We start from the raw sequence: 22,556 nt of genomic DNA, 5'->3' as shown, positions 1-22,556 counted from the left end.
TTTTATTAATTTATTTTGTAGAAATTATTTATCTGTGCCAGTTTGACTGTTTTGCTCCTCAAAGAGCTTGTCCTTTTATTAATGGGGACTCTGATGTACGTCAGGCACTTAATTCCCTCATCCCATTAACTTCATGTATTACCCCCATTAATGTAAATGGCATGTGCCTGGATTTCACCCAGTTGCCATGGACACCCCATCCCTATAGCAACTAAGGGCCTTCATAGGCGGGGGACTGGGCTGAAAACTGCTGTAGAAAGGAGAGCATGCATTAGGAACCGTTATGTTAAAGCTTTTCACTCTCATTATGGATCATCAGAGAGCCCTTGTTTGGTTTACCTCAGCTTCACATGGTTGGTAATGCAGTTATATGGGAGACCTTATGACATCCATGTTGATATTTTTGAAGTGTGCATGATGGGGTTCTATGAACAGGCCTACCGCTCTTACAACATGAAGTAGGTTATACATATTGATATCACTCTGTGGTATGCTGTATTCCCAATAAAGCAAGTTCAAATAATACTACTTTGCTAGTTTTTCTGTTGTTCTCCATCCTCGGTTCACTATTCTGATGTCATAGAAGTTGGACTGTGTACTTCAGTCTAGCTTCACTTCAGGGTCTGAGGGGTGCTGTGTGACGAGCGCAGCAGTCTTGGGTGGAAGTACTGGCTGAAAGTGTGGCTTTATTTATTTTGGGCCCATCATTCCCCAGTTGCTTATTGTTGAGAGTGAATGATGAGGGGATTGTCAGAGGAGCAGACATCTGATGATTCACCTGCCCACACAGGGATGAGAGTGAGGGTCAGACTGACCCTAAAGAGATGGGAACTGAAAACAACAAAATACGCTTCCATTGTGTCCTTGGAAAAGCTGAGAGGAGAGGACAGGATGAAGACACATGAAATGATCTGTTCATATCACTGTGATGGTTTTACAATAGTAGCTAATAGGTTCTGGTGCTGCTTTGGGTCAAGATGACGTAGTTTTGCAATAGGCTTTTTGATTATTTTCTCAGGGTATTGTGAAGAGAGGTTGATTCCAGGGGTGTACAGGTATCTTGAGAGAATTAGAGATATCAAAGTGTTACGAACATTACCTCAGAATTGAATTGCACCATCTTGGCCAACTGGTCCAAATGATATCAGGAGCACTGTTGTTGAAAGGGCCTTCATTTGGAGCACTGTTGTTGAAAGGGCCTTCATTTGGATCTTTTAGGTTATTGTTCTTTCAGTAAAACAACAACCTGTAGCATCCTTAATGATAAATCTGTGTGTTAATATTTTGCATTTTATTTCTATTAACGGCTTATTGTTGGAATCTGTTTGTATGCCTTTATAATGTGAAAGATGGGTTTAGACTGTGCGGAGTTATGTGTTGTTTTTATGTGTACATAGTTTTTAGGTGGGTGAAAAGAAAAACAAAACGCTTCCATTGTGTCCTTGGAAAAGCTGAGAGGAGAGGACAGGATGAAGACACATGAAATGATCTGTTCATATCACTGTGATGGTTTTACAATAGTAGCTAATAGGTTCTGGTGCTGCTTTGGGTCAAGATGACATGTAGTTTTGCAATAGGCTTTTTGATTATTTTCTCAGGGTATTGTGAAGAGAGGTTGATTCCTGTCAGACAGGCCAATAGTGATTTAAAGGCTACACATTGTGAAGATTAAAGGCTATTGTGAAAATATCTGAAATAAATGGAGATTCTTATTTTTCATCTGGAACATTTGCCTATTGTTTCCAGTGTCTAAATCAGCATTACAATAACCTGTCCACGAGATGACGGGCGAGTGCAGCTCCTCCCAGTTTATCTAACAAAGTCTACAATTTCAATCTCACTCACGACGCACGCCCCGAGAAGTAGACACAGTATAGCACGACTACGCCCCTATTGGTTCATTCTAGCCAATGCGATGTTCTATCTATCGTATTTCACCTGCTTTGGTGAGTGTGGATCGTCACGTGAAGTCTATGGATCGATCTAAATGAGAGAAGAACGGGAAAATGGCACTTTATTAGCATAACGTGGGACGCATCACCACGTAAGTACAACAATTAGTATTCAAATGATTATTGGTAGTATAGAGAGAGAACATTCCCCCTCTATTACGAAGAATTCTTAATGTTGAAATTATTTCAACCGTCGTCTGATCTTTAGAAGACATTTGGTCAGGTGCAGATTGCAGAAAAGGAAACATACATTTCCAGTTGTCTGTAGAACATCTTATTAGAACTTTCATTGAGGCTGTGTTGCATCTACTGCCCTGCATCTCTACTTGAAGGCTGCCTGTAAAGATTATTTTTTGTGGAAAAAAAGTTGTGTGGTGGTATCATTGTTATTACTGAAAGGCTCAGTTTCTCTTTTCAGAGGAGAGGATGGATGAAAAGTGGCAAGCAATACTTTACAAAGGCTGACCTGTCTCATCAACAATGAGCACCACAATTTCACCATAAAATCTCAGTTTCCTCTGTCCTCGTCTCCCTCAACAGCATTCTTTCCACACCAAGAAGATGACCTGACAAGTCTGTTGAAGATTCTGTTCCACTGACTCCTGCTAGACTACCAATCTGGAGAGATGGTCCTCACCGACAAGACCTCCAGGACCTCAGAGTCAAAGAAGCCACCTAAGAAGCGGGCCCTGCGGCCCCAAAGTCTGCCCTCCCCGGCCCTCTGCTGTGCCTGTGGTCTCTGCATTATGCTAGCGGGCATCAACATCACCCTGGTAGGCGTGTTCGCTTTCGGCACCTTCGTGCCCACCAGCAACCCCCCCATCGTCATTGGACCCCTGCTCCTCCTGCTGGCGTTGTCCTTCTTTACGGCGTGCTGTGTGTGCAGCCGGAGACCCCCGGCCCACGCCTCTCGCAAGGCCAAGGGGGCCGACAGCTGGGGGCTGATGAAGATAGCGGGCGGCGCCACGTTTGAGATGGAGACCAGCGAGCACACGCTCCAGGACACCACCGCCGTCCAGCTCAGCCCCACCAACTCCCCCAGCTCCTCCCACAAGTCCAGCTCCGTCCAGGGGGACAAGGACGCCCCCAGCTCTTGTGACCATGACGACAGACCTGTGACCGCTTCAGAGACCGATGAGAACAATGACAACCCAGATAACCCCAAGCTGACCTCAGGTCAGGAAGGCCATGCCAATCAAGTCCTCTCATAGCCCGTACCAAATGTAACGTGGATGTACTGTTTGGGTACTAATTCTGGCATCTGCACGCCGTGGGGAGTGTCTGCTGGATGGCGATGACTCAGGTCTGGACTCTGGAGGAGTGGTGGTGTTTCCAGCCTTCAGAGCAATGGACACAAGAGGCTGTCATGAATGGCTATATGCTTATAGACTGTACCATGACTGTAAGTATTTACAAGTATTTAGCATGTAATGGCAATATTTTGAGACGAAGCAAGTCAGTATGTCAATGTTGTTGATAATGTTCAGTGTTAAATATGCGCTGCGGCACTGTATTGCTATTGTAGGCTTGATTGTATACTGTAGGGATTGTGAGTAGATTATGTAAACTACAGGATACCAGATAGATACCCTAATCAAAGTGCCTCTTTTACACACCATATTTCTAAATAAGACTATAATATTCATGCAGTAATATGTATTTGATTAGCGTTTTACTTTGTACTTTGCACTGGTGAGGGGATGGGAACGGGTCACAGAGAAGGTCTGGACAGGTCAGGGGCTGGAACGATCCATGGGGTTTCACTGTGGTCTCACTAGTGCACTCTTGGGTAAATTAAGCTCTTATTTACCATGTTGCATGGAAGCTTTAATGCTCTTTCTTGTTAGATAATTCAGTTTGAAAATGCCTTTTCAAAATGTAAAATGTAGAAATGATTGCCGTACAGTAGCCTAGATCAATGGTATTAACCTGAATCTAGAGAGGTTCTCCAGTGGAAATGATGATTGACCTGTCACTGAGTACAAAAACTGTTCCTACCAGAGTGGTACATCTTGGTTGCTGTGACAGCTATTGTTTTCTGATGCTGTCGACTGCATTGTGAATGTAGCCTTGAAGACTGATCCAGCAGATGAATATGCAGCCCGCTTGACTAGTGTATTTGTACAGTATGCTGCAATTAGGAAAAGATGCTGTGAAATGGAAAATTAATTGTCACTGATTGTGCAAAATGTCAAAAGTCAAATATGTGAACATTTGTTGCTTAAATAAACAAAACAGAGTGGACTGGAATATGTAGGGGTGCCTATGCCCACCTCCCTTGTTCTTTGTAAAGCACATTGTGTTACCTCTGTGTATGAAATGCGCTATACAAATAAAGCTTTGATTGATTCTTTGATTGATTGATTGATTGATTGATTGAATAATTGATTGATTGACTGAGGACTAAAGGAATCCTTTTTTGTTTTATGTGGGAATCAAACAATTCTCTGCTGTGTGGCAGAAAAGCATGTCTGAGCTAAGCATGTACAGTAATATGTAAATTATTGTTGCATCATGAACACTCACATCATGTAGCTACATAGCCATTACAGACAGCGCAGACGCAAGTCAGGCAGGAAGGGACAGGCATGATGACAGGATCATTCCCTGTAATCCCAGGGGAAGAGGTCCAGCCAGTGCAAACAGATCCTTCCCCGGCGCGGAGCCCATTGCTTGCCATCTGAACCAGCAGCTGCTGGGTGGGAGAGAGCACTGTTTACTCATCATTACACATCTGCCACGGGCAAACACAGCTAGCCACACAGCTAAGGTATCCGGGATCACCTCAGGAAGTCAGCTAGCCACACAGCTAAGCTATCTGAGATCACCTCAGGTAGTCAGCTAGCCACACAGCTAAGCTATCCGAGATCACCTCAGGAAGTCAGCTAGCCACACAGCTAAGCTATCTGAGATCACCTCAGGAAGTCAGGGAACATGCTTTCACTGTCACAAAATGGCTGGCAGCTCAATTGCACAGTAGTGAGCTGTGGGACTGTCAAGTTAAGTTGTTCCTAATGAACATTTGCATATTAAGCTACAATTATAGCCTCCATAAACTAATTTTAACAGTCATTAAATATTCTCCATGGCAATCACAGGCAACAATAATTTCACACCAGGGCACAGTCTAATGACGTTTGGTTGCCAATCCCTCTGCAATCTCCCTTATTGTGGAGCAGTGATTCGTGGGTTATATAATGCTGACACTATGGCTGAAAGCCTAGTAAGAATGTGTGGGTTATGGAGCTGAAGGATATCTGAAATAGTTGTTCATTAGCCTGTCATTCACACCTTTACGCACTCATGCACATTTCTTTCATAGTGCATCCATTTCAATGAGCTTCAGTTTAAACTACTTGCAGTTTCGACTAACTTGTCACAATTTGCTATTGTATATACACACACAGGTCCATAAAGATTTGGACATTGCCACAATTTTCAATATTTTGGTTCAGTACACAGCCACAATGGATTTTAAATGATACATTCAATATATGCTTTAAGTGCAGATGTTCAGCTTTAATTTGAGGGGATACACACGGCAGTTCCGGAAGTGGGGTACACGTAGGGACAATGCATTTTAATGAATTGAGTTTCTGTACTTTTGGCCACTTCATGTGCTTTTTTGTGATTTAATAAACTTTTCTGCATGTTTGTTGTGTCTCTGTTGACAAATGTAACGGTTATAGCCATCAACCAACTGCATACAATTCAAAAGACATAATTATGAATCAAATTGTCACTTTTAATATTTGTTTGCAAATCCATTGCAGTCAATGATAGCCTGGAGTCTGGAGCCCATAGACATCACCAGACGTCGGGTTACATCCCTGGTGATGCTCTGCCAGGCCTCTAATGTCTTCAGTTCCTGCTTGTTCTTTGGGAGGTTTCCCTTCAGTTTTGTCTTCAGCAAGTGAAATGCATGCTCAATTGAATTCAGGTCAAGTGATTGACTTGGCCATTGCAAAAAAAACAAACTCTGGTTGCTTTAACAGTATGCTTCAGGTCATTGTCCATCTGCACTGTGAAGTGCTGTCTAATTTGTTCTGAAGAATTTGACTGAATATGAGCAGATAATATTGTCCGAAACACTTCAGAATTTATCCTGCTGCTTTTGTCAGCATTCACATCATCAATAAATGGGAACCAGTTCCATTGGCAGCCATACATGCCCACGCCATAACACTGCCACCATCCAGGGGCGGACTTACACATTAGGCAAAGGTCGGCAATTGCCTTGGGCAACCTATAAAGGGCCCCATAGCACCTCATAAACATATGGTTAAGAATTATGTTCATCAACTTTTCGATAATAATAATTTCTTTCTAAAAACGCCTAATTCATGAGTGTCTCATCGTAAGGCATCTTTGTTGTATGGTGCTACTGAAAGGTATAATTGGGTGTCATTAGCATAACAGTGAAAATGAATCCCATGGTCATGGATAATTTCTCCAAATGGGAGCATACTGTATATAGGGAAAACAACAGTGGACCAAGGATCGAGCCCTGAGGAACGCCATAAAGGAGGCGTTGTATCTCCGAAACATAGTCACCAAGACTCGCACAGTAATTTCTGTCTTCGAGGTAGGTAGGTCCTAAATACCATTGTCATGTAGAAATGCCTCTAGCTGTTTCAACATTGCTCTTTCCAGGATTTTATCTAGAAAGGCCAGGTTGGATATTGGCCTGTAGTTATACAGTCATCCATGGAGGCCAGTAACCCCTACATAAGCCCAGGGAATGGTCCTTATGTTATAAACCTCCACAAAGTCAAGTGCAACAGTTCCATTCATGCCACTAACCATGTAAATATGGTCATTGAGCAAGGCTACCCTAGCATCTGCAGCAGAGACCAGACCAGTCGCATACAGCTCTAACACCCTGTACAGATGATACAGTTCTGCTATCGTCCTCTGGAAACCCCACCTGGCTGTTTGGTGGCCATGGAAGTGACATTTGTTCAGCGTCCTGTGTGGGGATTATACCGCTCCACTGAGTTGAGTATGTTCACCTCATCAAACCCACCTGTGAAAATATACATCAGATAATTCGCTATATGCACAACTCCAGTACTTCCTGAAATTAGACATGCTTCTCTATTTCCTGTCTCACACTATTGGATGAAGTGATTAATCAAGTGCGTCTGATCATTGTGCTGCAGTCAGGCACACCTGATTAATCACTTCATCCAATAGTGTAGGATAGGAAATAGAGAAGCATGTCTAATTTCAGGAAGCACTGCAGTTGTGCATATAGCCTATTTAGGATGGAAAGAGAGAGGTAAATATATTTCACACTTGAGCTTTGTTACACTGCATCAAGGTATGAAAACAGCCTACCCCCAGCTTCTCTTATACCTTGGTGCAGTGTATCAAAACGAATGCAAACTGGTGTGAAACATCTTTACCTACCTAGGCAGTATATGAGTCTATTGGGCGCCATCAGCCCAGCTCATGTCCCTGGCTGTCTGCATGTCCCCAAGCAAACTCCACTGGTCACTGTTTGGGGCATAGCATTCTATACCATACACACATGCAAGCCTCCAGCAGCATACAGTGGATCATATCTCTAGAAAAACTCAGGTCAACACCTATGTAAGGTACAGTCAAACTCACTTCTTTCATTTTGTTATTGTGAGCACCTGACAATGGCAGCACCTGTTGGGGTATAAGCTATCAACCAGCGAGGTTCCTCTACTGTACCTCCCAATGTGGTGGCACTTGCAAGGCCATGGGGGAGGCTCATGGGGTCAACCATGTATCAGACACCTTCCTCATCTGCTGTTCAAGCACTCAACAGAGCTGAGCACCAACCGACCATCATGGCCACTGATCACATACATGTGGTTATTGAGGACCACAGTGGCATGGTCACACCTCTTCTAAGCAATATTCTGTAATAATATGTCAGGAATTAACTTCACAAAGTCAGACACATACTGTACAACTAAGTGCCATTTGAGTTGCACTTTGAATAAAGCCACACCATAATATAAGACAGAAATACTAAATTGTTACTACGTTTAATGTTATTACATGAAACAATAACAGCTTTGTGTAAAATCGTCCAGCTACTGTACAAAAAATACTCACAGGTAGAAATGTCCACTCTTGGATTTTAGGGTCATACTCCTCCACAATATCTACATGTTGCCCTTGCCATGTCCGCCTATAACTAACAGGACGTCTTTGGGACCTTAGAAAAACAGTAATTCACCTTCCAGATTAATAACATGGTGGCCACACTTTTTTTTGTGAGAATAACAAAGCAATATTATCACACTACAATAACCCTCATTAGAATCATTAGGTCGTCCTCAGACGAGCTTGACAGCGAAGTCTCCAATCCTCTCGGTCTTCCATACATCCAGCCAGTTCCGCAGAACCCAGTCCTGCGTCCCTCCTCAGTACATCCACGTATATTGGTGTGGGACGTCCTCTTAATCGGTGCCCGTGTGTTGGTTCCCAGAGCACCAGCTTGCTGGTTGGGAGTTCATGATGTCTGTGGCAGTGGCCAGCAAGTTTCATCCTCCTGGATGCCACTTTCTCACTCAGCAACAGCATTGGTAGCCCAAGTATAAATTACTACTGAATCACTATACAAAACCTACTAGTGTAGTAGTGACTATGTACTGACATGTAGGAATGGTGCAGTGAATCTGTAGTTTATGTTCTACTCATGACACACCAGTAGAGTTGTGAAGCAAAGTAGTAGTAATAATAATAATAATAATAATAATACATTGTTGAAATAAAGTTTATGTAAGCTCATTCTTGTTTGATAAGAATAATTGACATGCACGTTTATAGCATGATACAGAATAGGCAAATTGTTGTAAATGTGTCAGTTTTCAATAGTAACTCAAAAGGGTTTGTGTAAGAAATGAAAATTCAATAGTGATCAGTAGTGACACAACACTACACATACAGTACTGTACAAAAGAAAGTAATTCAATAGGGATTGTGAAAGAAACATAATTGTATAAGCAGTGTTATTCAATAATAAATGTGAAGGAATGGGTAGTTTTTATGTAGTAATTTCCCAAAAGCTAAATAGTGTGACAGAAGCGATAATCATGCGGTAGGCCTATAGTAATTCAAAAGTGTTTGTGTGACAAATGAAAATAAATTAAATGGTGATCAGTACTAGGCTACTCAACACTACACATTCAGAAGGAAGTAATAATTCAATAGGGATTGTGAAGGCATACAGTACAGTAGTAAATGTATACGAATTGCGTAGTTATTCAATAATAAATGTGAAGGAATGAGTAGTTTTTATGTAGTCATTCCCAAAACAAAAGTGATACGTCCCAATTCTCTACTCATTACTACTGAAACTACTACAGAAATCCCTACTAGTTTGCACAGTTGTACTTTTTATGAGGGAATTAAAGACATGGAGACTGTGCCTCTGACTTGGATGTGTGGTCCTGCATTTCACGCCTGAGCTCTAGTCTCTGGTGGAATCTCTTGGCTTCATCAACAAGGTCTCGACAAGGAAGACTGCATCGAACTGGAACATGACAAAACATAAATCCCATTCGTCTGGAGCATGAAACAACTGGGAGAAATACCTAAAAAGTTAATCCGATGCGTATAGCATCATTCTGTTATTTATGTGTCATAGAACACCCATCCATCAAGAGGGAGCGGTTTTCATGGAAGTCAAGGGGGAACTGCCTTCATGTAGGTGTGTAGTACGGGTGGTCTGCCCGGGGTCGATTACAGTTCATTTGTAATGGAGCAGAGGGTCAGCAAAGACATTTGAACATACTGGAGCATGTCTGGGAGACAGAGCTCTCTCTCCTTCCTGTCGTGTTTGACCCAATTCAACACTGCCTCGAATACCGGCTCTTCTGATTCCACTTAGTAACAGAAACAGACCGAGCGTGGCCTCAGGGAGGATCTGTCAGTACAACTAGGGAGTATAATGGTCGCAGGTCCGCACATACATGGTTCATGGTTACCCGAGCGAGGGAGGAGCTTCAGTACAGGAACCCATGGAGCCGAAAGTCTCTCAAACTGGCATAGAGGTGAGGACCGGAGGGAAGTGGAGGGCACATGAGGCTGTGGACCAACCAGAACTGGTGGGATCTGTGGCTACCGGCGGCCATGCAGGACTGGGTAGCAATCCAACAACCAGCTATAACTAGGGTTGCAATTTTAAAGGAATTCAATTATTTGATAACTGTTAACCTTAACAACCAGTAGTCGATTAATTGATAAGAATGCCCCACGCTACAACCAAGTGAAGGGCAAGGAAAGGCGGGACCTGGTCCAATAGGAAGTGAGGGCTGGGGTCGAGGAGCAGCATGCAAGCCAGATGGTAGGGTTGAGGAAACTGGGCGCATGGACCAGATGAGAAGAAGCAATGGACAGGAAGATCTGATGGTCCGAGTTGTGGAGGGCTGAACCCTACTGCATCAAGTTTCTCATCCAGTCTGTGTATGATGTCCTGCCCAGCCCATAACCCTAACCCTCGAAACACCAGCATGTCCCTTGTGCCAAGGAAGAGGAACCCCGGAGCACATTCTCAGCAGCTGTCCTAAAGCTCTTGGAGATGGTCGCTATCGCTGGCGCCATGACCAGGTGCTGAAGGTGGTCGCTGAGTCCATCTGCCATCGACCAGAGCAAGCGTTTCCAACCATCAAGGTGCGGAATCACTTTCGTACGAGCAGGAGAACATCCAACTTCCTGGCCGAAAGCTCAGACAGGCCTCCAGGGAACAGCGAATGAGCTGGGGATGCGAAAGGGGCGGACGCACCGGGCCTCACGCTTTAGAAGGCCTCGCGTTTTGGCTGCTGTTGGACTTTTAGCGCATGGAGGTGCGCTAAGTTAACTTGCCCAAGGTAACCAAGACATCACTGGAAACACTGCGCTTACATGACTTAGAGCCGTCTTGGGGGGGGGACGTCTGGTGGGGAGGAGAGAGACATCTGGGGGGGAGGAGACGTCTGGTGGGGAGGAGAGAGACGTCTGGGGGGGGGGAGACGTCTGCGGGGGGGGTGCTTGTGACTAAGCGAAGAAAATATCACTGCCATGTGGGAAAAAAAGACGTGCATGCATAGTGCATAAAGGCCTCGCAATGCCTATTTCACACAGGGCCTCACATATCTCCCAGACAGGCCTGGGAGGAGGCCAGCGAAAGGAAGAGGGGGGAATATGCAGAGCTGGTGGAGGAGCGCTGCAGACGGGGGTGGCGTGCACGGCGCATGCCCATTAACCCTTTGAATATGACTGTGTCACCGGCAAATTTTAAAAAAATAATCTAGCAACCAAAACTACCGTAAAGCCCAGAGGTTTTTCCCCCTCACTTTTTGACCCGGCCTGTATTGGGAGCCGGCTTGTCTGTGTTGACCGTGCCCCCGGCCATTATAAGAGACCCGGCCTATAATTGAATACAGGCCACTATTAGAGGATTTACGGTACCGGTATCTTGTGATGCACTTTCTTGGACACATGTTCAGTGATAGTACCTGGGGTCATGGGGGGTTTCGGGTCTTTCAACTTCAGACCCCCTCACCCAGTCGACCCGACCGGGAGTGATCAGTTCCCGACCTGTGTCCAGGAAGCATTCATCCACTGCTTGTCCCTCCTGATCCACAGCCATCATGAGGCTCTCTCTGTAGCCAGGGAAGCTGTGCTGATGGCTTTTCTCTTGCGTGCCCCTGTGATGCCCAGGAGGCTATAGGCCACGCCCCGCCACACCCCTTCCTCCCACTTTAACCCTTTTAACCCTGTAAGTACAGTGTCAATATTCTGAATATTAATTGGATTTTCCCTATATTACTAGAAAGCGCAGTTTCTCGGCTTTCAGGAAGTGTTGGAATGTTGGGTTTAAAAAAAAAGATATTTGTAAAAGATTTTTAAACTGGGGAGCACCATCTCTAGTTTGTGGATGAGATTTATTGCTGCAATAACAGGACACACACAGTACTGGGATGAATGAATGTTCATCATCTGCACAATAAGCCAGCTCTGCTGAGTTAAACATAAACAAAATCCTGATTCAATGATAATATAGCCTACTAAAGGGACAATAATATATAATAATATAGCCTACTAAAGGGACAGTCTCAGTCTACTAATGCTCCGTTGATTGTACAGTGGTATAATTATTTCTAATTAGGCAAAAATAAAATATATTACATTTCTGATATTATAATAGCTCCACAGCATAATAAACTACTATCATCCTGTATTTGTGACTTATGTTACTGTATTTTGCACTGGCCCGTTTTGTCCTCACACTATATTTATTGCTATACACCTTAAGACAAAAGCACATCCCTTGTAGGAAAACCTACTTGACAAAAAAACTGTTTCTGATTTCTGATTAATAGGCGAATAACACATGAATACAAAAGGTGGTGCAATGTCGCACTCTACTGGCAAAAAGTGAGAATACACCGCTAAACATTACTGCCTAGGAAATGAACCCAGGCTAACAGCTCAAGCTGATAAAAACTAGCAAGCACATCGAATCTGGTCTGGAGTCAGGTGCCACAAAACATGGACAGAGGGGCCGAACCAGCACATTACCTTTTAAATCCTGCTGCTTTTCATCAGCAGCGTATTGTCGGGACTAAATTACATTACATTACATTACAGTCATTTAGCAGACGCTTTTATCCAAAGCGACTAACAATAATTGCATTTAACGTAGGAAGAGCCAATGTACTACTACTTGCCAGAACTCACAAGTGCATCTTCTTTCTAAAACAAACAAGTGACTAAGAGCATAATCTAGTGCTGAAGCAAAGTGCAAGAATCACAATCTAAAGTACAGTGCAATATAATATAATAAGTGCTTAGGTGGGAGGATTGTTGTAGTACTTCTTGAAGAGATGAGTTTTGAGCCTGCGACGAAAGATGGGCAGCGACTCTGCTGTCCTGACATCAGTGGGCAGCTCATTCCACCACTGCGGGGCCAGGACAGAGAAGAGCCGTGACCGTGTCGATCGACCGCAGGAGCCTCGGAGTGACGGGGCAACCAGTCGCCCTGAGGTAGCAGAGCGTAGTGGTCGGGAGGGGATGTAGGGTTTGACCATGGCCTGGAGGTAGGAGGGGGCTGTTCCTTTCATTGCCCTGTAGGTTAGCGCCAGAGTTTTAAACTGGATGCGAGCCGCTACAGGGAGCCAGTGTAGGGAACGGAGAAGGGAAGTTGTGTGGGAGAACTTGGGGTGGTTGAACACCAGGCGAGCAGCAGCTTTCTGGACAAGTTCCAGAGGTTTAATGGCTGACGCCGGTGCCCCCGCGAGGAGGGAGTTGCAGTAGTCCAGGCGGGAGATGACCAGGGCCTGGATGAGTACCTGCGCCGTTTCATTAGTGAGGAAAGGGCGAATCCTCCTGATGTTGTAGAGCATGAATCTGCAGGAACGTGTGACGGATGTGACATGTGAGGAAAATGACAGTTGGTCATCCAGGGTCACACCCAGATTCCTCGCAGTCCGAGTCGGGGTCACCACTGTGTCTTCAATGGTGATGGCCAGGTCCCGGTGCGGACAGCCCTTCCCCGGGAGGAACAACAGCTCAGTCTTGTCCAGATTGAGCTTGAGGTGATGTGTCGTCATCCACTCTGAAATGTCAGCCAAGCACCCAGCTATGCGTGTCTCCACTTCTGTATCAGAAGGGGGAAATGACAGAACCAGTTGGGTGTCATCGGCATAGCAGTGATAGGAGAAGCCATGCGAGCGAATGACAGAGCCCAGAGATGTAGTGTAGAGGGAAAACAGGAGAGGACCCAGGACAGACACTTGTGGAACCCCCGTAGTCAGACTACGCGATTCCGACGTCGACCCTCTCCATGTCACCTGGTAGGAGCGGCCCGTCAGGTAGGATGCAAACAGGGAGTGTGCAGAGCCATCGATGCCTTTCTCCTCGAGGGTGGAGATTAAAAACTTAAAAAATTAAAAACTCATCCAGCCCAGAAAAAAGTGTTGCATATACCGTATAACCTCCTCCAATGGAATTGTGTTATATGGGAAAAATGGTGGTTAGATCAATGAGGAGGAAATGCATAGACAACAATAGTGCACTTTTAATGGTATGTTAATAGTGTAATCTATATCAAATAGACAATTTCAACATCTCTACAGTACATGTGAAAGATGATCATCATAATATTAGATCTGTGTCGAGCTCGAGAGATGAACAGACACCCACAGTGGACTTTGAGTAGCTACATTATAAGCAGCTACTGAGAGGCTACCCATCCTCAAAACCTTTATGCAAAAGGGAAAATTCACCAAAGGTATGCTCATGTGTATTTAATATGAGCATACAACATATGTTCTCTCAAAGATCCTGGAAAAAAAATAATTGCAGAACAACTGGTTGACCTCCTTAAAAGCAATGAACTTATTTAATCTTTATCCTAAACAATTTGGATTTAGGGCAGGATACTCAACAGAAATGCCCACTGCTACCTCACTGAAAACCATGGTTACGTATTGTAACCCCAGTTCTATGAGTGGAGCGAAGCTCCTTATAGGCCAGGGCTCAACCATCCCCAAGGTTGGCACTAAGCACTGGCCCCTACCCGCCACACGCAGTTAACTAAGGGCAAGGTAAGGCACATGAGGGGAGAACCGGACCGGGAGCGGTTACGCGCAGGGGCCTCGGAGCGATGAGGCAACCAGTCGCTCCGAGGTAGCAGAGCGTAGCGGTCGGGAGGGGGTGTATGGTTTGACCATGGCCTGGAGGTAGGAGGGGGCTGCTCCTTTCATTGCCCTGTAGGCTGGTGCCAGAGTTTTAAACTGGATGCGAGCTGCTACAGGGAGCCAGTGTAGGGAATGGAGAAGGGACGTTGTGTGGGAGAACTTGGGGTGGTTGAACACCAGGCGTGCAGCAGCTTTCTGGACAAGTTCCAGGAGTTTAATGGCTGACGCCGGAGCCCCAGCATGGAGGGAGTTGCAGTAGTCCAGGCGGGAGATGACCAGGGCCTGGATGAGCACCTGCGCCGTTTCATCAGTGAGGAAAGGGCGAATCCTCCTGATGTTGTAGAGCATGAATCTGCAGGAGCGTGTGACGGATGTGACATGTGCGGAAAACGACAGTTGGTCATCTAGGGTCACACCCAGATTCCTTGCAGTCTGAGTCGGCGTCACCACTGTGTCTTCAATGGTGATGGTCAGGTCTCGGTGCGGGCAGCCCTTCCCCAGGAGGAACAGCAGCTCAGTCTTGTCCAGATTGAGCTTGAGGTGATGTGTCATTATCCACTCCAAGATGTCAGCCAAGCAACCAGCTATGCGTGTCTCCACTTGTGTATCAGAAGGGGGAAATGACAGGACCATGTGAGCGAATGACAGAGCCCAGAGATGTATTGTAGAGGGACAAAAGGAGAGGACCCAGGACAGACCCTTGTGGGACCCCCGTAGTCAGAATACGCGGTTCCGACATTGACCCACTCCATGTCCCCTGGTAGGAGCGGTCCGTCAGGTAGGATGCAAACAGGGAGCGTGCAGAGCCAGCAGCGACGCCTTTCTCCTCGAGGGTGGAGAGGAGGATCTGGTGGTCAAATGCTGCTGACAGGTCTAGGAGTATTAGGACAGAAGAGAAATGGAGAGTTCTGGTTTTGGGACCTATATTATTATATGCTCTAGCTGGATCTGAGTGTTACTCCACCTGCTGACTCACAGACAGAAATATAAATTCCACAAACCAGAACAAATTACACGATAGTTTGAATTCAAAATGGATGGTAAATTGACACAAAATAATCCCTGAGAGACTTTATTCATATTTAATTTATTTTTGGGTGCGTTTGGGTTTTTGGGGGTGCTGTTTGGACAGACTAACGTGACTTAATAGGGTTGCACTAGCATTAGCCATCAGTGGAAATTGGAATGATCCAAAGGTATCTACAGCATGGAATTAACTGAAAATTATCTCCATCAGTCACAGACATCATAGGTAAGTCTAAAATAAGGCCCTAGTTAAAAAATTCCAGAATATCCCTTTAAGAGGGACAATCTTAGTAGTACTTCTTGAAGAGGTGAGTTTTGACCCTATGGTGAAATATGAGCAGTACTGAGGTCGGTGGCCAGTTTACTGTGTGGACAGGACAGAAAAGAGCTGTGGCCATGTCACAACCTCAAACATGGTTCCATCAACTAACTAGCAGCTAACAGGAAAACATATGCTTGCCCCAGTTTGTGTGTATATGTGTTCACCTAGACCCTCATATATTTGTAATTTGTCTCCTTCTTCATCTCACTCCCCCTGGCCCCGACCCAGTGCTGCGCAGCAGCTGTAACTTCTCATTATATCTTCCCTTCACCAAATAACCATGGTAACCATATCTGAACCCTCCCCTCTAGAGGTACGTGGTGCCTTCACCTTCCTTTGGGTGACACCTTTGACATGATACTGTGAATCTAGAACCTGATTGATTGAGGGCTCAGACTGTTAACTTGGCTCACTCTGACTAGTAGGCATATTAATAGACTGGAACTGTTCTGAACTATGAGATCCGAAGCCCCAAAAGGAGGGTTTGGAGTAGATGCAAGCTAAGGTGTATGAGAATCTGTAGTGGATCTAACAACCCTTTTTGCACATTTCATCTTGACATGATTCATCACTCAATTCCCCCTGCCAGTCTCCATAATTCTCCATAATTGCACACTTTAACTAGAAGGACACTCAGTGATCACAGACCTTCGCCCATGATGCATGTCGTCAGCATCTAAATATTACATACGCGTTTGTATAATTTCTTCCCTCATTAGCTTGCCCTATTGCACTATATCAACTGTATGTATGCTATTATATTAATTGTATGTCCATGTTTTTTAAATGTGTATCATGCTCTGTATGCACTGTATTGTATGTAATACATTGTATTGAACCTGCCGGAAACCAGTGGAAAGGCCGTTTCTAGTTTAGAGAAGGATGTCTCTTGCAATGTTAAAAATAAACACCTGATTGCGTTGTTTTGTATAATGTAACAAGGCTTATTCCCTACCTGCCAATGTTAACAAAAGTGATAAATAATCATTGGATCCGCCCTGTGATTCAGAGCCGCTCCACCGAGTTTCATGAACACTGATCTGGTAGTTTTTGCGTAATTCTGCTAACTAATGAACTAACAAAATACATAACTAACACACAGCACCAAAAACATAACCTCCTCTCCCGTCTTCGTCCTGGGCTGGAGGTAATAACATACTCCGCCAGGAGATGGCAGTGTTCCCAATTCATGCAGGAATTAACCAAACGTATTTACACTGTTACACCTATAAGGTAGCTTCCTGCCTATTATCCACAGTATATAGCCTCCTATGTTCTCCCTCGTGCCTCTTCATCCAACCCCCACCCCCTCTTCTCCACTGCTCTCAAGCTCCTCCATCTGCTTTCCAGATACCATGCGGGGGTCTGCTGAGCTCCAGGAAGCACAGCAGATGGCCAGAGGAATCTGCCACACCCACTGCCTGGATACACCAGCTACAAACAAACAAATAAACATCTTTATTCGTCATACAGGGAAACACACATCACACGGTGTAGGGAGGTGGCGACGCTGAAACACACACACACACACACACACACACACACACACACACACACACACACACACACACACACACACACACACACACACACACACACGAGTGACAGGAGTGTCCACTGATGAAATCCTTCTCCTGCTCTTAACCTATCCCATCGCCCTTCCCCCAAGGGCAGACAGTAGGGGGCATGCATGAGCCACGCCCGGGGACCAATCCCAGTACTCCTGTCAATCTTCGTCAGGGACAGACAGCGTGAGCGAACTATTCTTCTGCATGTTTTTCGCATTGGGCTCTTTATGAGGGAAACCCTAGTAACATGGGGAGAACATGCAACTCCACACAGAAAGACCCAGGACCTTCTTCTTGTGTCACCCTACACCAGTGTTGACAGTACGCTATAAACTGATGAGGTTTAATGGCTTTAATAAATAACTTCTTTTTTGTGTGAAGAAAATCAGTTTGCACACTTGAATTTGTGCCCCTTACTGGCCCAATATACGGTGGAACTGAGTGTGGGCATTCTTATTTAGAATAATCCAACTTTCCTTCAATAAAAAAAGAACACCTCTTAAGCACTTTGAGTTTAAAGGCAAGCTGCGTCTGATGAAATAGCTGTTTAAGTTCTCTTACAATAGGGCCTGCCTGATTCCATCGTCCTTGGGCCCTCTCCAACTTTTTGTTGGCGGTGGAGGAAGCATCCTCCAGGGGCCCTGAACCGTGGGCTATGGTCTACCGGAAGGGCCTGAAAAACACATTTCCCCTGGGAAATATGGCCCGGTATGAGATGACTCCGGAAGGCAGAACAATAGCAAGGTTAAAACAATGTCTTTGATGCTCTGTGAACATGACTATTATGTAGGTGAGTGACCCACTGTGTTTCTATCAGCCTATTGGCTTATACTGCACAATGATAGACATTTATTTATTTATTTATTTATTTATTACTTGTTGTGTCCAACCCCTACCCTGTAGACTACCCCAGAAAAAAAAACTCTTTATACATTCTTATTTGAATAAGAATGAGCGACTGTATGCGTTCAGTTTGGTTTCATAGAACTCCCAAGTACCTCTCAGGCTCTGCATGTCCCACTGCCCGTCATCGCTGCAGTAGCTTACTCCCCATGACTGAGTGCTCGGTGCTGACTCTGCTATTGTAAAACAAATGATATCTCTTTCCTGTCTGAATAATCCTCATCTGTTTCAAGGGAGGGACTACATTAAAATGGCGAGGGGGTGGATATTACCATTTCATGATAAATGCATAAATGTCCACCAAAGCTGAATCTGACATCAAATTCTAATGGCCTGATTGCTCTATTCATTTCTCGCCTCATTCTCTAGCAGCCCTGCCCCCTCTTTTTAATACAGAGCTGGTCATATTTTGTGGCAGATTAGTATAGATGCTGGCTGACAGTTGCCTCTGCTCAAGGTATTTAGGAGACATAATTCATTCATAGATCTAGAAGTGCTCTCATTTGTCATCCCCATTTTTCTGCCGACTCTCCCCTCACTGCCCGAGTCCTCTGGGCCCTTGTGTGTGTGTGTGTGTGTGTGTGTGTGTGTGTCAGGGGAGAGAAGGGCCAGGGCAGTTTCACTGGCTGATGCATTAGCTGGCATATGCAAGCAATGAATTATCAAGGAGGAAAAGAAGTGAATTATCCAGTCCTAGAAGAGGGTCCGGCCCTGTGTGGCCTAGGGGGCCTTTCCCTATTTACCAAATGACTTCAGAGAGACGTGTGCAGAGGGACCTGGGGACAGGACAGGAGGGAGAGGAGACAGCGAGTGGACACACACATAGACATGCTCTCTCTCTCTCTCTCTCTCTCTCTCTCTCTCTCTCTCTCTCTCTCTCTCTCTCTCTCTCTCTCTCTCTCTCTCTCTCTCTCTCTCTCTCACTCACTCTGTCTCTTTCACTCTGTCTCTCTCTGTCTCTCTCACTCTCTTTCACTCTCTCTCACTCTCTCTCTCTTTCTCTATCTCTCACACTCTCTCTCTCTCTGTCTCTCTTTATCTCTCACTCTCTCTCTTTCACTCTCTCTTTCACTCTCTCTCACTCTCTCTCTCGCAGTTCGGTAATAATCCATTTTCATACACACTTCCTCCTCTTGACTGATTCGGCTGAGCTGGAATAGCCAAGCCGTGACCGGCAGCCATTTTCCCATGTCCCAATTCTCTCCCCTGCCTGCCTTCCTTCAAATCAAAATGGGCCTCTGATCGACTGTGCTGCTCTGACTAATAGAGAGGATATGGCAAATGGAATATCCACCCCCCCCCCTCACCCCCCTCGCCCCCACCCGTGTCCCCAGTCACTTTGCCTTGACATATTTCCAAAGACTGAGCGTTCTATCCTGTTTCTGATGAGGCCGGTCCGGGCCAGGCGATGCCTCAGAGCGGGCGGGATCCACCAGACGCAGCCGGGCCAGAGGAGCCGCCGGTGACTGACGGGACTGACACTTAGGGAAATGAGGTCGTTAGACAGCATTATGAGGGGGCTGATAGCTCTGTAATGGGTTTTAATGCTGGAATTTACCAGAGAGCCCCACCGGGGGCCGGCCTGACACGCAGGCAGACAGGTGGGCTCCCTCACAATAAAGAGACCAACTCTCCTGGGCTCTGGGCGGAATGGGCCTGGGTGATTGGAGGAGGAGAGGAGGAGAGATAGAGGAGGGGGAAAGGCTCTAAAAATAAAGCGTGCCAGCTAGTGATCCGATGCAGCGCAAGGAGGAAATCATGTTTTTGAGTGGGTGTCTGACCTGGTTTTTTTGGATCCTCCTTACTACACCTGCCCTTCACTTTGGTATTGTATGAACTGTAGGCCCTTGGAAAATGTTTGTTTTGGATGATGTATCATAATCATAAAGAGATGATGTGGGTTAAAGGGCGAAGATAAAATATTATCTTTGCCATCCAGACGATTGTCTCTCAAGTTTGTTTGAAATATTTTAATCTGAAATTGAATGGTTCTGTAGCAGAGAGGATCTAACGAGATGATGAAACAAAAGACACATTTCCATCCTTTAGACGGCAATATTGTGAAGATTTATAATTTTGCACTCAAAACACACTCTAAGCCAAGCAGCCTATAGATTTAATCTTAGGAAGGAAAAGTATCTAAATTTAGCCCGTAACGATAAACTCTTAAGTTATAAGACATGAGCCAACGCGTGAGGGAGTTAAAACCAGTGGGATAGTTTAGGGGAGATTAGGAGACGTATCAAAGACTGGCGTAAAGCTCCGTCAAAGCTGAGCGCTTGTTTGCCTGGCGTTGGCAGATGCTTTTTTAAAGAGCAGGAGAGGCTCAGAGAGCTTTGGCCAACCAGGAAGTGACTGACTGACTGACTACGTCCCCACAGCACTCACTCTGCTTCTGGCTGTGCCTTGAAAACAAATGGGCCACTTTGCAGCTGTCCTGAACAGGGGCAGTCCTGGTCAGAGGGAAGATTTAGAGGGGGCATTATGGCGGCCTGGTTGAGGGCAGGGGGGGGGGCGGGTGGATGAAGCAGGGGGTGAATAATGGTGGATTCCATAGCTCATTTCTGATTGGGTGACTTGAATCACCTCCAACAGTCTCTCTGAGAGGGTTATAGGGGGTAAAAGGATGCCATGTTCCTCTAGGTTTTCCACTAGTGCAGATGAGTAGAGCTGACGGTACCGGGCATCGAGCTGCAGGCTGTGGCCCGGCTCTCTCAGCACTGGGGGTCCATTTCACACCAGAAAGAGAAAACACACTGCTATGAACTCACCTCAACACACCGCTATGAACTCACCTCAACACACCGCTATGAACTCACCTCAACACACAGCTATGAACTCACCTCAACACACCGCTATGAACTCACCTCAACACACCGCTATGAACTCACCTCAACACACAGCTATGAACTCACCTGAACACACCGCTATGAACTCACCTCAACACACAGCTATGAACTCACCTCAACACACAGCTATGAACTCACCTGAACACACCGATATGAACTCACCTCAACACACCGCTATGAACTCACCTCAACACACTGCTATGAACTCACCTGAACACAGCGCTATGAACTCACCTCAACACAGCTATGAACGCACCTCAACACACCGCTATGAACTCACCTGAACACATCTATGAACACACCTGAACACACCGCTATGAACTCACCTGAACATACCGCTATGAACTCACCTGAACACACCGCTATGAACTCACCTGAACACACCGCTATGAACTCACCTGAACACACCGCTACGAACTCACCTGAACACACCGCTACGAACTCACCTGAACACACCGCTATGAACTCACCTCAACAGAAACGCTATGAACTCACCGCAACACACCGCTATGAACTCACCTCAACACACTGCTATGAACTCACCTCAACACACAGCTATGAACTCACCTCAACACACCGCTATGAACTCACCTCAACACACAGCTATGAACTCACCTGAACACACCGCTATGAACTCACCTCAACACACAGCTATGAACTCACCTCAACACACAGCTATGAACTCACCTGAACACACCGATATGAACTCACCTCAACACACCGCTATGAACTCACCTCAACACACTGCTATGAACTCACCTGAACACACCGCTATAAACTCACCTGAACACACCGCTATGAACTCACCTCAACACAGCTATGAACTCACCTCAACACAACGCTATGAACTCACCTCAACACACAGCTATGAACTCACCTCAACACACTGCTATGAACTCATCTGAACACAGCTATGCACACACCTGAACACACCGCTATGAACTCACCTGAACACACCGCTATGAACTCACCTGAACACACCGCTATGAACTCACCTGAACACACCGCTATGAACTCACCTCAACACAACGCTATGAACTCACCTCAACACACAGCTATGAACTCACCTCAACACACTGCTATGAACTCACCTCAACACACAGCTATGAACTCACCTCAACACACCGCTATGAACTCACCTCAACACACAGCTATGAACTCACCTGAACACACCGCTATGAACTCACCTCAACACACAGCTATGAACTCACCTCAACACACAGCTATGAACTCACCTGAACACACCGATATGAACTCACCTCAACACACCG

General features: G+C 45.6%; 1 protein-coding gene across 1 annotated transcript; it reads left to right on the top strand.

The window, feature by feature from the left end:
• Positions 1 to 2,578: 2,578 nt before the first annotated feature.
• LOC311307307 (transmembrane protein 275-like) lies at positions 2,579 to 3,163 on the top strand (the record flags this gene model as incomplete). Its single annotated transcript, XM_084436102.1, has 1 exon — positions 2,579 to 3,163. The coding sequence occupies one exon, from the start codon at positions 2,579 to 2,581 to the stop codon at positions 3,161 to 3,163; it is 585 nt and encodes a 194-aa protein (XP_084292228.1).
• Positions 3,164 to 22,556: the final 19,393 nt, after the last annotated feature.

The sequence above is a fragment of the Borostomias antarcticus genome, assembly GCF_949987555.1.
Source record: "Borostomias antarcticus genome assembly, chromosome: 3".
NCBI classification, from domain to species: domain Eukaryota; kingdom Metazoa; phylum Chordata; class Actinopteri; order Stomiiformes; family Stomiidae; genus Borostomias; species Borostomias antarcticus.
The sequence above is the reverse complement of the archived record's forward strand: the minus strand, read 5'-3'. Positions and strand labels throughout refer to the sequence as shown.